This window comes from Chroicocephalus ridibundus, chromosome 5, assembly GCF_963924245.1.
Source record: "Chroicocephalus ridibundus chromosome 5, bChrRid1.1, whole genome shotgun sequence".
NCBI lineage: Eukaryota > Metazoa > Chordata > Aves > Charadriiformes > Laridae > Chroicocephalus > Chroicocephalus ridibundus.
In genome coordinates, this window is record NC_086288.1 from 10,660,426 (window position 1) to 10,674,275 (window position 13,850).

Below are 13,850 nucleotides of genomic sequence, written 5' to 3' on the forward strand. Positions count from 1 at the left end.
TTAGAAAGAATGCTGCAGGTCAGGTTTGAAGTACTGCGTGGTGACAGAATTGTTTGGAAAGATTTGCCTCTAATTCTCTTTCATTACAGCCATATCCAGCAAACACTTGCAGAAGGTGCAGTTCATGCTCATCTGAGTTGTCCTGAAATCGCTCATATTATTTAAGAGAAAAGTGCCTTTCCCCAAGCAAGAATTTTCAGGGTCTTTTTTTGAATAGTGAGTCTATTCAAGCAGGCCTGGCTCATTGATAAACCTTTAACTGAAATGCTGCTTTCCAGAATAGCACATAATGATCACTTCACAATATCAGACTTTTGTTTAAAAAGTGTTTTAAAGTAAGCATAGACAATATGCTGGCATGAAAATTTGTGATAGCTTTTTCATTAAATGGTGCATTTTATCTTTCAGAAGAGATTCCAGCAAGATTCTTTTTTTATAGCTTTAAATCAGCAGTTTGATTCTATGATGTTTTTACACCAGTTCTTACAATACTGCCTCTGTTCGTTTGCCTGTGAAGGAAGGTTCATTTTTAGGCATGGAGATAATTATAACAAGGAGGGCAGCCAAATATAATCAAACATTTTAGCACAATGTTAATTTTGGTGCAATGCAGATCATCTAGGTGTGTTTCTAAAAAATGTTGTTTCATGACAGCAAGTGGAGCCCAGAACTTAGCTTGATCCAACTAAAACCTGAGCAAAATCATATTTATTCATTCAGACAATATTTGCATTTGTAAATGTATAGGAAGGTTTGATTAACATTATGTCACGCTTTTTGTATTCTCTGTTCCTCAGTTATCACTTCTCTGTCGAAATGGATGTGATGACCATATCCAAGTTCCAAGCAAATCTAGAACCCAGGCAATGTCTGAGAGTCCATGAGACACTTATGTTTGTGAGCCTGATGAGTCTGCATGCAACAAATGTTGAGACAGTCCTGGTCAAGTTATGCATCCATTAGCTGTGGGTCCTTTAGCATTTTTGATTCCTCGTGGTTAGCCACTGTACGTCCAGAGTCTGAGTTAAAAAGGCTTTTTCTTCTGTGTGGTTGAGAAGTTCCTGCCTTCGCTTTTCTTCAGCCTTTATCTTATCTTCTGTGTCTTTCTCTGGAAATAGATTTAAGATTAAGGTAATGCAGGAGTTTATAGATGTTGTCTAACAGATAGGATCTGATAAAAAACAGTCCACTGAAATTGTCATAATACGTGGAAGGGAAACAAAGTTCAGAAGTCTGTCTGAAGAAGTACTGTAGGTGGGACAGGGAAGTCTTAATACCATAGCAGTGCATGAAGCGGGGGCAGAGCCTAGCAAACACACTGCTCCAAAGCTCTGTGCCCAAGTGTGATATAGCAGAGTGTTAGGACCTCATAACGACCCCAAAAAAACCCGCTAGGTCCACACTGTTCTGTAAAAAGTTAAGGAAGGTGCTGGAGACTGGCAGAAGAATACAATTCTCAACTATACAACTGAAACAGGATCAAAAAATAGTGTGGCCATAGGATTATGCAGGAGAGGAGTCATATTAGAAGCAGAAAAACTTGACTTTTTCTACAAGAAGGAGAGGTGATTTTCCCCTTACAAATCAGATGTAGTAGAAGGACTCACTTCCTGTGGGCAAAAGGAGGCTTAATGAATAATTTATGTGTTCATTTTGACATTTTGGACTGATATGTGGATTTCTGTTTCATTTAAAATGTAGTCAGGGTGAGATGGTTACCTGAAATGTCTGCCTTTTTGTGGTCCAGATGGCAGTGAAATTAGCCTAAATGAGTGGGGTGAAGTTGACAAGGTGAGAAACCATACCCTAATATCCTGATCAGGAAAATTGTTTCTTTGAATAGAATCATTTTACTTTTCATAGGTAAATTGGTTTAGCATCTCAGCACAATACCTGTAATTCAGTTTCTAATTAAGTAAAAAACCAACCAAACAAAACAGAAACTAAAACCCCCCTTATTTTGTACCAAGTGCTTAAGAATCCACAACAGCCTGAAGACACAACTCTTGAAGTAATATTTACAAAAACTGGCAAGACGATTGCTGTTTGAATGTCTGCCTTTTTCAGCATTTGTATTGTTGAACAGTTTTTCATTCCTGACTTAGAAACTGATTATGCATCCACTGAGCATAAACATTTAGTGAGAGAAGTCTAATCAAAGTTTTTATAAAAATGCACAAGAGCCACTGCCAAAGTGTCACAGTTTTGTGAAGCTATGCAGAGGGTCCTGGCATGTGGACTGCTTGGTTAAATTCACTCCTTTGTGACCCAGGCAGATTTTAAAGTTTAAAAATCTTCACTTTCACTTGAAAAAGCTTCCTTGAATACACAGTAAGTAATGCTTTTAGCTCCTCAGCACATAGCAAAAAAAAAAAAAAAAAGTCCAAATACGGTTTGAAAAACTATGAACCTTTTAAAATTTCAGAAGCTCCTTACAAGAATTAAAACAACAAGGAGATCATGAGTGGTATGATGGAGTTTTCTGCTCCACTTTCTGCAAGGAATCATGCGGAGAGTCCTGCGTCCCTTGGGAATGGAGTAGCTGTGCTGCCTGACTTCATGTACTCATGTGGGTGATCTGAATCTTCCCCTGCGAGCCCTTACTTCTCCCTCTTGCCTCCATGGGAAATTTAGGCGTCTTAATCTTGGTGCTCTCACTTGCACCCTACTTTGCAGACCAAAAGTCTCAGTGATGACACCATCTTCAGGTCCCCTCCAACCATCTCCTTGCCCACATTGTTAAAATCGGAGGTGATGGGGATGAGATGCTGTAATTTATTAAGTGGCCAAACTGAGTCTTACCTGATGTTGCCAGTTAAAGTAACGCATGGGAAACGGCCGTATCCCGTACATTTTGCCCAAGGTTCTCTACCTAGAGTATATTCAGAAAGGGTTATATGAAAGCAAATAGTGGATTATGTTTAAAAAAATGAGTAGATTTGGTCTGGTTCCGCTCTCTTAAACTCTAAGCTGGCCAAGTAACACTGGAAGTCCCATGATTTCCTAGTGTCAGAAGTTAATTCCATTTCATGCTGTTTTCTCGTTCTGATGCCACCTGTGTGCACCAAAAGCTCAGCTCGCATACAGACAGCCCCGCTGACGTCTACACCGTTTTGCCAAGCATTGCATATACAAATGGCGTTTACAAAAAGCAGTGCATACACATGTAATCCATTGCAAAAGTGGTATAATTGGCGTTTTCTCATCAGATTATTTTCTATAGGCAAAGGTTGCAGTTGTACTTTTCTGAAAAAAGTAAAATACTTTCTGATTTTTTGTAAAATTTCTGATTTTTTTTTTGTTCTTTGAATTTCTTGAAGAATCTGTTTTTATGCCAAACTCACTTTTATGACCTTGTGTTGATTTGTCTAGGCAGAGTTATAGGAAGTCACGAGATTGTATGATCACCTTGTCTATCATGCCTGCAGGTAGCTTTGAAAGGAAAATAAGTGTCAAAAGTATGATGCAATCTGAGTGTTACTTATGAAAATGACGTATGTGAGAATGTTTTAGGAAAACAGAATCGTTTAGATGGAGCTGAAAAGATTCTGAATTTTGTCATAGTTCTGAGGATCTTTAAAGTGAAGTGTAAAATATAAAATAATGTGGATCTGTGAAATCCTCGGCGTTATGGCATTTACCCTCATCATGAAACAAACGGTTGTCTGTGGAAGCTCTGCCAATGCTATTTCAGTCTTCTTACTATATATTTCTTAATGCATATTCTATTGCTGTTAAAGACGTGTTAAATTATATCAAATGAAACTTCTCAGTGACCTAGCATAAAACAAATCCAATCAGAACGTAAAACATAGTGAATATTTTCCTAAGCATTCTGAAGTAAGTTGCAAAAATCCCACAGGCTGTTTGCTTCACCTTTTCTACCTGCATCTTAAAAAAATATACTTTTAGTATTTACAGTTGTAATTAAGAGATCACCTACGTGAAGACTAAGCCTGTCACTGTTTAGTTGTCTTAATGAAAGAATAGTTACATAGTTTCAATAGATCTCTTCTTTAACGTCATTGAAATTAAACATGTGAATGTCTTCACTTTATTATTATTACTATTTATTTATTTATTTGAAATAACTACACCAGTTTTTGTTGCTTGATATTTATACAAATGGTAAGGTCAGTTGAGCTGAGTGCTTAGTTAGGAAGATTCACTCCCTGTCTTTTTAGACTATAATCCTACAAACGCTTATATATTTACTTTGCATATATGTGTAGCAGGATTTCAATTAAATGAATATTGATGGAACTATTACCTTGGCTTATAAAATAATCAACCAGAGATTGTTTTGGTTTTCTTATTGTGGAATACCAAATGCTTTATTGTGACTTAACAATTAAACATGTGTGCACTTGTGCACAGACTTCCAAGTTTTTATGCGTGAAATAAAAATGTATATTAATATGTGATATTCTATGTATGAAATTCGTGGATACGAAGAAAAAGTGCGATGTTAATGGTATATTTTTATTTTGCAGCTTGGATCATCCTCCTCTGTGCCTTTTACATCTATATTCTCGCAGCTGTTTATGACTGTTGTAGTCCCCCTTATTATTGGACAGGTATGTCTTTTAAATATACATTCTTATTTAAAAAAATAAGATAAAGAGAGCTATCTTAAAGACAGACTGGTAAGCTGGTAAGCTGCCACATAGGAACAGCCTCGGGATAGTGAAGTCTAATATCAGAGAAAAGATGCTACAGTGCTCCCTGGAGCCACATTGATCTTTGTTGAGATTGAGCATCTGTCCCTCACTACCACAAACATACGCTACTGCATATCGAGAAGGGGGTTTGTGAACATAAAGTGGGAAAAATGGCAGCCCAGACTGTGAGAAATTCCAGCCCCATACAAATGAGCTTTGAGAATACAATGTAGTGCTTTTGTCACTTGCCCTTTGCCTGGGTGATGAAGGAAGTTCTCCCTGTGTAGTATCTACTACTAATTACAGGAATAAAAAATTCTCTACATTAAAAAACATATAAGGGCTAAGCAGTCCGAAGTTAAGAAATAATAAAATTAAGGCTGCTCGAGCCATTTTGCATGTGCTTTACAGTAAGAGTTTTAATTGCACAATTGTAAACTTCTTTCTGTGTGACTCCTCTGTCATTTGTTACACTGGATGGAGGGTATTCACGGAATGAGCAGCTGTTCGATATTTCAGTTTATACTCATTGTTCATATGGAAACGCAAGGCCTTATTTTTCATGGCATATGATTGAAATTTTTCACTGAACGTAAGTATAGTAAGTGCAATATAAGATTTTCTGTGACATTTGTCTCTAGTATCTGTTTTTTTCACAAATTTTAATTATTTTTTTCTCCCATGTCACGGTGGGAATTTGCTATATTGAGACCAAAAGTTGTCAGAAGTGTCCACTATTCTTGGACACCAAAACACCTGAAGCCTAATTCTTACATACTTGTAAGTATTTGTTGTTCTCAGGCATTCAGAACACACAAAGGGAACATCAGGGATTTGCAGTTCATTCCCAAGGGATTTTCTGTTGCTGATTCTAGCATCCAGTTTAATTCTGGGTTCAGCTGGAACCTTCTGAATTCTGTCAGCCTAAAGCAGACTTTGAAATGGAAAGGTGATTAAAATGTAGGCAAATGGAAGTGGAATCTATAAAGGAGCACCCTGGAGAAGGTTAAGAATATCTGTCATTGTCTGTGCTATGTAGAACAGTCAGTCAGTCTCGTATCAAACTGTGATTTCACATTTCAAAATTGGCATGTGCTGTAACTTACTGAAGTCCTAGTGAAGTTTGTTTCTTATATGGTCAAAAAAACCCATTAAAGTCTAATAAGAAGATGAACATGATAAGCATGACAGTAGCCACCAGCATCAGTACCTGCATAACCTGGGTGTAACTATACCATGTGGAAAATGCATATAACCTCTGTGTCCCTGAAGGCTATTGAATTGCTCATGTTCTTTGAGTTAAATGGTTAAGAACATCCTTATTAATTAGGACTGCAAAGTGTTGCTGATGAACCTACCTGTGTATCATATTCTTATCTCATCAAAATTAAATTAAGTCTCCACCAAAAGTGGACAAGCAAAAAGTACTTGAATCCTCTGATCCTGAAAAGTCCAAAAACTGGAAGCTATTATTTGGAAGCTTTAGCTGGAAATTTCTAGGAAACAAATAGCATGACAGCAGATCTAGCAATAATGTAACCTATAGTGATGGAGTATCAGCAATCTGTACTGCAATGTAATAAGCCTGAATATGATAGTAGATTGCTAGACAAAGTGATTGCAAAATTTCAAGAGGACTTTTGTCTATGTGTATAGTGGTGCCTTACTTTGGAAAGATGTTACAAGAAATTGCTATGTGAGCTAACTGGTGGAGTTGGGGTTCTTTTTTTGGCTGCACCAAATAGTAAGGCTAAGTAACATGAACTGAGCAGTAAACATGAAATAAATGCTCTGAATGATCAGAAGTTCAAAATCAGAATTGTGATGAGACTTAACTGAGAACAGATGTGATTTTGGAGTTCAGATAAAGATTGAAGGAAAAACACAAGAGAATCTTAAAGCCTGTGTAACTCAGTCACAATTTTATTTAAGAGTTTGTTTTTTATAAATACACTTCAACAAGAAATAGGATGATTCTCCTTTAAAAGTGTTTGAAGCAGTTTCTGGAAATGAATGATCAACAGAAATAGCTCAAATTCCTCTAAGCATAAAGACTTTGTTTCTGAGGTTATTGCACTTGGTTATATCTGTTCAAAGGATGTGGAAAAGAGGAAATGCTAAGGGTAGCTACAGATCAAAAACGTCAAGGTAGCTGACATTGATTGTCTTGATTAGGTAGAACTGTACAAAGGTAAACCAACCTGCCCAGATAGGAATAGAAGCCAGTTTTGAAGGTGGATATCCAAAAAAATAATGTGCAGTAATCAGGGAAAAACAAGAAGCAAGAAAAGGACTGACTCCAAAAGATACAGCGATGGGTCTGCTTGCCCTTCGTCCGGAGGTGGCACGGATCTGTTCCCAACTAGGTGGGAAGTATTGTATTTAGTTCGTAGACCACAGCTCACTCATTACTGAACTGTTGCACAACATGCAGCAGAGCAACATAGCGCTGCTTTGTGAATCACAAGTTGCTCACTCTGGGATTCCAGATGCGTTAGGAGATAATAGCCCACAATTCATGAATGACAGTTTCAGCAATTACTTCTAATTTATCATTTCACACCCGCAGTGTCAATTCCTTACCATGCGCAGTCATACTGTTCAGCAGAAAAGTCAATGGAAGGATGCCTGGTAAGGTTACCTGGTAGCAAAGGGCTTGATTGGGGAAAAAAAAAACCAGCTTGGAACCTGCCTGCTTGGAGGATTGCTGCTCTTCAGCCTTCCTAACTCAGCTGTGATCAACAGAGGCTTTACACTTGATCCACATCAGTGTAAAACAGAGAAAGCTGCTTAAAGGAAGCATTCTCCAAGGGCTTTATTTTCCTTTAAAAAAATCTCGCCTCTGGGAAAACCTGTGTTGCCTAAACGCTCATTTCCTGAGCAGGCTGCAGAGCTGGCTGTTTGAGCAGCCCCTGGGATATAAGCAAAGGAGATGAGAAGGTGCTTTTAGATTTGTTTTGTTTGGGGTTTTTTGTTTGCTTTATGGCAAAATGCATCGAGAGTTTTGGTTGCTTGGCTGACTTGTCAGAATTTTTAATGATGGCTGGGAGAAAGAAGTCACAATAGTGTAATTGATGCTTATTTTGTACTGTTTCTCGAACAATTTTTTCAGTGTGGCAAGACTGCTGTTGACAGGAGTCAAACACTCTTTTCTAGCCACTGACAATGAAATGTGTCAGGGGCTGCAGGTACAGGCTCTACTTAGGTGGTGGCTGCCATTTGTTAGGTGAAGAAAGGACTGTTAAAGGAGGAGGAAGATGATATGTTATCAGAAAGGCACGGATTCTTACAGATAGCTGTAAGTTAGTTACTGATACATGGCCTTCAATAAGAAGAATTGCTCTGTTCTTTGTCAGAGATATCCAGGTTGTCTAAACCTAAAAAAGCATTGTGGCCTGCGTCCTCTGTGTCTACAGATGTGATTTTGCTAGTTGATGGTATGATGTTACTCAAATCAGTATTGATAGTATACTACTGCATTTGTATTTATAGAGTAAAGGATAAGACCTCTCGTACAAGAGGTCTTGAAAAGAGACATAATCCATAGTATTTTATAAAGATCTAATGTTCTGTAATCCTTGAAGATCTGTAGTGCATAAGAGCTTGTTATTTGCGTACCATTCTCGTATACCTCTAAGGGGAATTTGAGAATACTTGTTATATGATAAACATGGTAATAGATATTTCATGGAAAAGATTTTTGAATTTGTTCTGGCAGTTTGACATTCTGATTATTTTTTTTTCCTGGATAGTGGAGTTCTGATGAAGATTGCTGCTCCTGAGCTGTTGTGATTTTGCTAAAATAATTGTTTCCTTGTCTATAGATGTTCGTAATACTTTTAGCCAGCAAAATACAAGGTTTCGAGAAATGTCTAAGCAGTTTCTTCATGACCAATTGTGGGATTTGGCTGAAGACTGTTGTTTCTTTGCTTATTTTTTTTCTTCTGAAGTGACAGATAACAGGAACAGTGAAAACCACTGCAATATTTCCTTTCCTCTTTTTGCAGACTTTCTCCATTCTCTACACCTAAGTGCTTATGACAGACTTTTATTTTATGTTTTATATTAAAGAGCGATTTATGATTAAATGTTAATGAAATAGAATTTTCACTGTGCTTTCATTATATTCTACTAGTTTGAACATTTTTCAAAGCAGCACACCAAAACCCGCTGTTTTCTATGAATAAATAATAAAAAGCTTGTCTGTACATTATCATTCATGCATTCTCTAGTTGCCCCATTGGTAATTTGTCTGCCAGCGTAAAGTGGGCACTTCACATTAAACAGACCTTAACTAAAGCTAAAATTAATGTTATGATTCTAAGTAGTTCTTCTTCCCAAATCTATAAAATGAAGGGAGTTGCACAGAGATCCTCGCTGAATCTAGTCACACACAAAAAAAATCTTGATGTCCTACAAGTAAAGGATTTTAAGTCCCTTCTGCATCGTTGCCCAAAATGTTCCTGAGGAACCCTATCAGCGTTTGGGAGGTGTGCTTATAAACACAACTCTAAAAGGGTGCTATGTTGCAATACAAGTTGTCAGTGAAATTGAAACTGAAAAGCTTACCAACGTATTTATTTTTAAAGAATAAGAAATTGAAAGGGAAAAGTAGGTGGCAGCTGCCAGCGAATAGAAGGTACTATTTACCTAAACCTAATGTTTGTTTATAGCGGGTGGGTGGGGGAAACAATAGTTAAAGAAACTGTTATAAAAGGGGAACAGTGTCAAATCCTTTTGTTCTTGTAACTTAAATCCACATGGAAGTAGCCCTACTTTCTCTTCAAAGTCCAGGGGAGCTGCAGGGAGGAGGAGTGGTACCCTGGGAGATGAGTGCTTCTGGAAGCTTGTTGCAGAAAACCGAGATGGCAGATAAACAGCCTTCAGACCACAGTTCGCTCCCTTCTGACGGTTGACTCAAACAGGGAACAGAACCTAGTCTCCACAGAAATAAAAAATATGAAGAAAACATGTGCCTCTGCTACAGGTTCCCTTTACATTTTTGCCACGTTGCACCTGTTTGTAAGGTTTAAAAGCAACACTTGTAAATTACCCCAAAATATGAAAGTTAATTTTGAAGGTGGCCTCACGTGGGTTTTATAAAACTTGCTTTGAAGGTGTATATGTGTCAGGAGCTATCTCTTGGGAGTAAACTGACAGACATAATGGAGTAAGATAGATTTTAGGGGAGCTTGGTAAGATGAGGAAAGAAAACAAGATGCTTGTAAGATTGCAAAAATGTGGTTTTTTTTCCGTCACATCTTCAGAAAAGAAATATTAGGTTGCACACTCTGTAAAATAAGGATAGATTTGACATTTGTTGATGTCCTGGAAGGTATAGAAAGGTGGGTGAACCAATACAAAGTTTGAGACTTAACAGCAGTACATAGCAACAGGAGAATGCATGCCTTCACACAGGTACAGTCCCTACAAAATCATCTGAACAGGGTCTGGCCGAAGTGATATGAGCTCTGCTTTGGGAAAGGGTCTGTGCCTTTGAACTGCAGTGCAGACCCTGGATGTACGGAGGGTGGCTGTGCTATAGAAATCTGTGAAGGATGTTCCGCCTTAGATATGTCATTTCTACAACCCACATAGTCTCCCTACCATACCAGCATTTGATTCTTTCTACTGGTTTTCACAGTTGCTGTCAGCCCAGTTCACTTTTTTTTTCCCCCGATTTTCCCTCCTTTCATGTCTTCCAAGCTTCACTGCAGTACTTCCCAATATTCCATGCAGTTTCTTTCGTGGTTTGCAATCCCTATATAAGAAGAGATATTGAGAAGTTGTGGAACTGTTGCAAATATCTAGCCTGACTCAAAGCTTTTCAAAAGACAATTTTGCGTTGCGGAGTTCGTTGCAAAGGTCTATTGCTCTAAGTAGTAATAATATTAGCTAAGAATGAGTTAGGAATCTTACCTTAAAAGACAAAGTAAATAAGGTAACTACTGCATTTAAGTATAGTGACAATCCAGCATAGTTTCAGCTTGTTTCCTTGTGTGTTTCAACACAAGGAAAAAGTGTTTTGTGTTTCTTTGTTGAAATGTTAAAGCCCCAGGTGGTTTTCCCAGGCATTTAGAAGTACATACCAATAGATAAAAAGCAAGAGGAGCAGAAACGTAATAAAAACACTGTAAATTCTGTTAAACATTAAATCAGTCCAGAAGAGTTGATAGAATAAGGAAAAATCTGTTTTGTGTAAGGATGTAAATAGCAAGAGATACTCTTGTGTACATAATGGAAACAGCAAAAGGGACTTCATAAGCATTTCTCCTGTTTTTTGCATTTCATGGGTTTAAAAAAAAATAAATTGAAGTTCTAGATATTTTTTAAAAGATGTACTGTATTACAAATGTCAGAAATTATTCCATTCCATGTACACGGGGGGAGCTTCTTGCCCTATTTAGTTCAATTAATAATGAGCATTAATGAATTACATTGTTGATTGCATTTTTTATCTTGTATGTCCAGCACTTGAGCAGGCAGGTGGAAACATTCTCGTTGTATTTCACTGACAAATTTCTCTGGGTATACAGTGTGACTGTTACAAAGGTACAATTAGATAAGTGAATTTTTTTTCTATAATATACCTTATTTTTGTGTATGATCTTATAATAGATGGGCATTATTTACCTGCTTTCCTGGAACAGCGGATTATGTTTCTTTGTACAGAGAATGTTAAGTGAATTAAGCACCTGAGGAGTTAGCCCATTTGCTTGGGGAGGCTGGTGTTGAGACAAGGAGGTTATGGCAGGATACGGAGCAGTCTGGAGGAAAAATACTGCTAGAAGAACTCAATTGAAATGGGGACACAACTGTTAATTCATGTGTAATTACATTCCTTTGTTGTTAAAAATTAAATCCTGGGCGAGAGGAAAGTTTGAGCCTAGAACTGCGTTTTGAAGCAAATTTGAGCTGATGCCTTTCCAAAAACCTTTTGTTTATGTTCCTTTATCATCTAACTTTTCTGTGAGTTTATCAGCATCTTTCATCGTGCAGGCTGTTTATAAAATATCACCTACTACAAAGTTTTGCTTCTCTTCCTCTCTTCTCTCCACTAAACCACAGTTTGAGGAAAGGATTCGCCATGCACTGTTCTTTCACGTGCAACCTCTGGGTCAGCCATCGTGAATTCCCTGTTCTTTGAGACCGGCATTTAAATCTGCACAAAAATCTTTGCAGCTTATTGTGCTTCGTGTGATCACTGCCACAGGACCAGAGTCCCCAAAGCCCTCCTTGCAGAAGTAATTCTGCAGGAGTCTCAGCAGGGATATGGGCTGCAAGGTTGTACCTTAAAAAACTCTGCATGCATTCCCTGCGATATGGGAGCATCCTGCAGCATTTTCCCCTCTAAAGTATGGTTTTAAATGCTTTTTTGTTTGACATAATGGTTATTCTTCCAACATCTCTGCCTCCCCCCACACCAGGGATATTGTTTTTAACTGCTTTTTTTTTTTATGTGAGGCGTTCCCTTTCATTAGGAACTGTGGAATTATTGCATCTGAAGAGTACTCCCCTTTTTGCTCTTTTCCATCAGTTTGCCAGTCTGATGCATCTATTTTGGATGTCAGTCGTTCACGTTTCTACCCCAGGCTGTAAGTTAATTTTTTCACAGGAGTATCAGTTCATATGTTTTCTCAAATGCTTATTTTTCCAGTGCTTGGCTCTCCCTTGTCCCCCATTGTACTGGTATGTACTTCAAAATACTGAACTTTGTCATTTCAACGGAGAGGCGACACACCAGTATGGTGCACGAGTCTGGCATCCTTCGTACAGGCCATAACGTGCAAAAATGATTGTGTTAGCTTTTGCTGTGTTTGCAGACAAATGAAGCCTAATATCTCTGTCCAGGCTCTGAATTACCTATGAGATTCTGTATTTAATCATTTCAATCTGCGTTGCTCATGGCTTTTCGACCTCTATTAGGCTTCCTGTCAGAGAGTGACGGCACCACAGAACAACAAGGTTCGCTGGCTGCTTGCCTCTGTACTTTACTCTGTGTTGTCTTTATTGTATTTGTGGGATCTATCATTATTTCACTACAAATCTTCACTTTTTGTATTTTAAGTTCTGTGTTAACCCTGAAAAGTTATAGAATCGGGTTAAGAATCAAAAGGCTTTCAAAGCATTCTTGTCCTGAAACAACTCTGCAGGGCATGAATAAGTAACAAATGGATTGTTTTTCAGTCAAAATGAATCAACTGATGTGAGCTTCCCTGTGAAAAGTCTAGTTGAGTTTTTACAGATACCTCTAGGGTTATATTTCTCCGCTCTTAAGTTGTACAAGAATTTAGATTGTCTTGAATCAATGATCGTAGGCTGAATCAACCTCTGAAATTACAGACCTTCTTGAACCTTGTGAGAAGATCAAATTGTATGGGATTCTGCGTTAGCGAGGATGTATTCCGTCTGTGTTTTTACCGTATACAATTAGCATGACACTGGGTTGATTAGATGATTTCCTGAAGCCACAATTTAGTTCTTCAGGGTCTGACTATGTAATATTTTTTTTTTTTAAACACAATGAGCAGTAGGAAGCCATACTGGTATTTACGGTTGTTGAGTCACAGTAATTCCAGATGAGATAGAGGTAGATATTTTAAAAAGACATCAGTCAATTGAAGATTTTTGAGAAATACTGCTTGCAGTTTCGTTTTTACAATGTTTTTTTTTTCCTCTTACATGCCAATCCATGTTAAATTGTTATTATTGTCATGCAAGTTATAATTATACCTTGTACAGACACGAGGTTATAGTTCTTGTAATAAATACATCCAGTATAAGTTGTACCGTCGCATAGTTAAGCATCACTTTTCAACATCTTGTTACTTTCAGTATAAATATTATAGAAGGACCGTAAATAAATAGGTGGTCTTAAGTAGCTTTTGTTTTTCCCTAATGTGACCTTGATTTATAGGATAATAGGATTTTTTTTTAACTTCCTTAGAAAACACTCACTTTAGAGGTGAAGAACTCTGCTTTTTGCTTCTGATAATTAGAGTCCCAAATCTGCTCAGGTTAGACTAATCTGGTCTTCACATGTGATGTCTTTCACACTGCGTACTAAATGTCTTCACTCAGCTTTCTTGCCTCTCTTTCATCAACGTAGTGGTTTATTCCTACCCGGTGGCATGTGAGGAGGTGGCTGAAGGAGCTTCATTGCATGCTCTTTCAGGAGCTCAGCCATAT

General features: G+C 37.8%; 1 protein-coding gene across 3 annotated transcripts in view; it reads left to right on the forward strand.

The window, feature by feature from the left end:
• SLC10A7 (solute carrier family 10 member 7) overlaps window positions 1-13,850 on the forward strand; it is a 152,138-nt gene that overhangs the window by 108,184 nt on the left and 30,104 nt on the right. For all 3 annotated transcript variants that reach the window (XR_010071325.1, XM_063336669.1, XM_063336668.1), the window contains one exon: window positions 4,494-4,577. Coding sequence is in view for 2 of the 3 variants with exons in the window: in XM_063336669.1 (XP_063192739.1) it covers window positions 4,494-4,577 (84 nt within the window). In the remaining variant the exon portion in view is untranslated. The remainder of the gene's footprint in view (window positions 1-4,493; window positions 4,578-13,850) is intronic.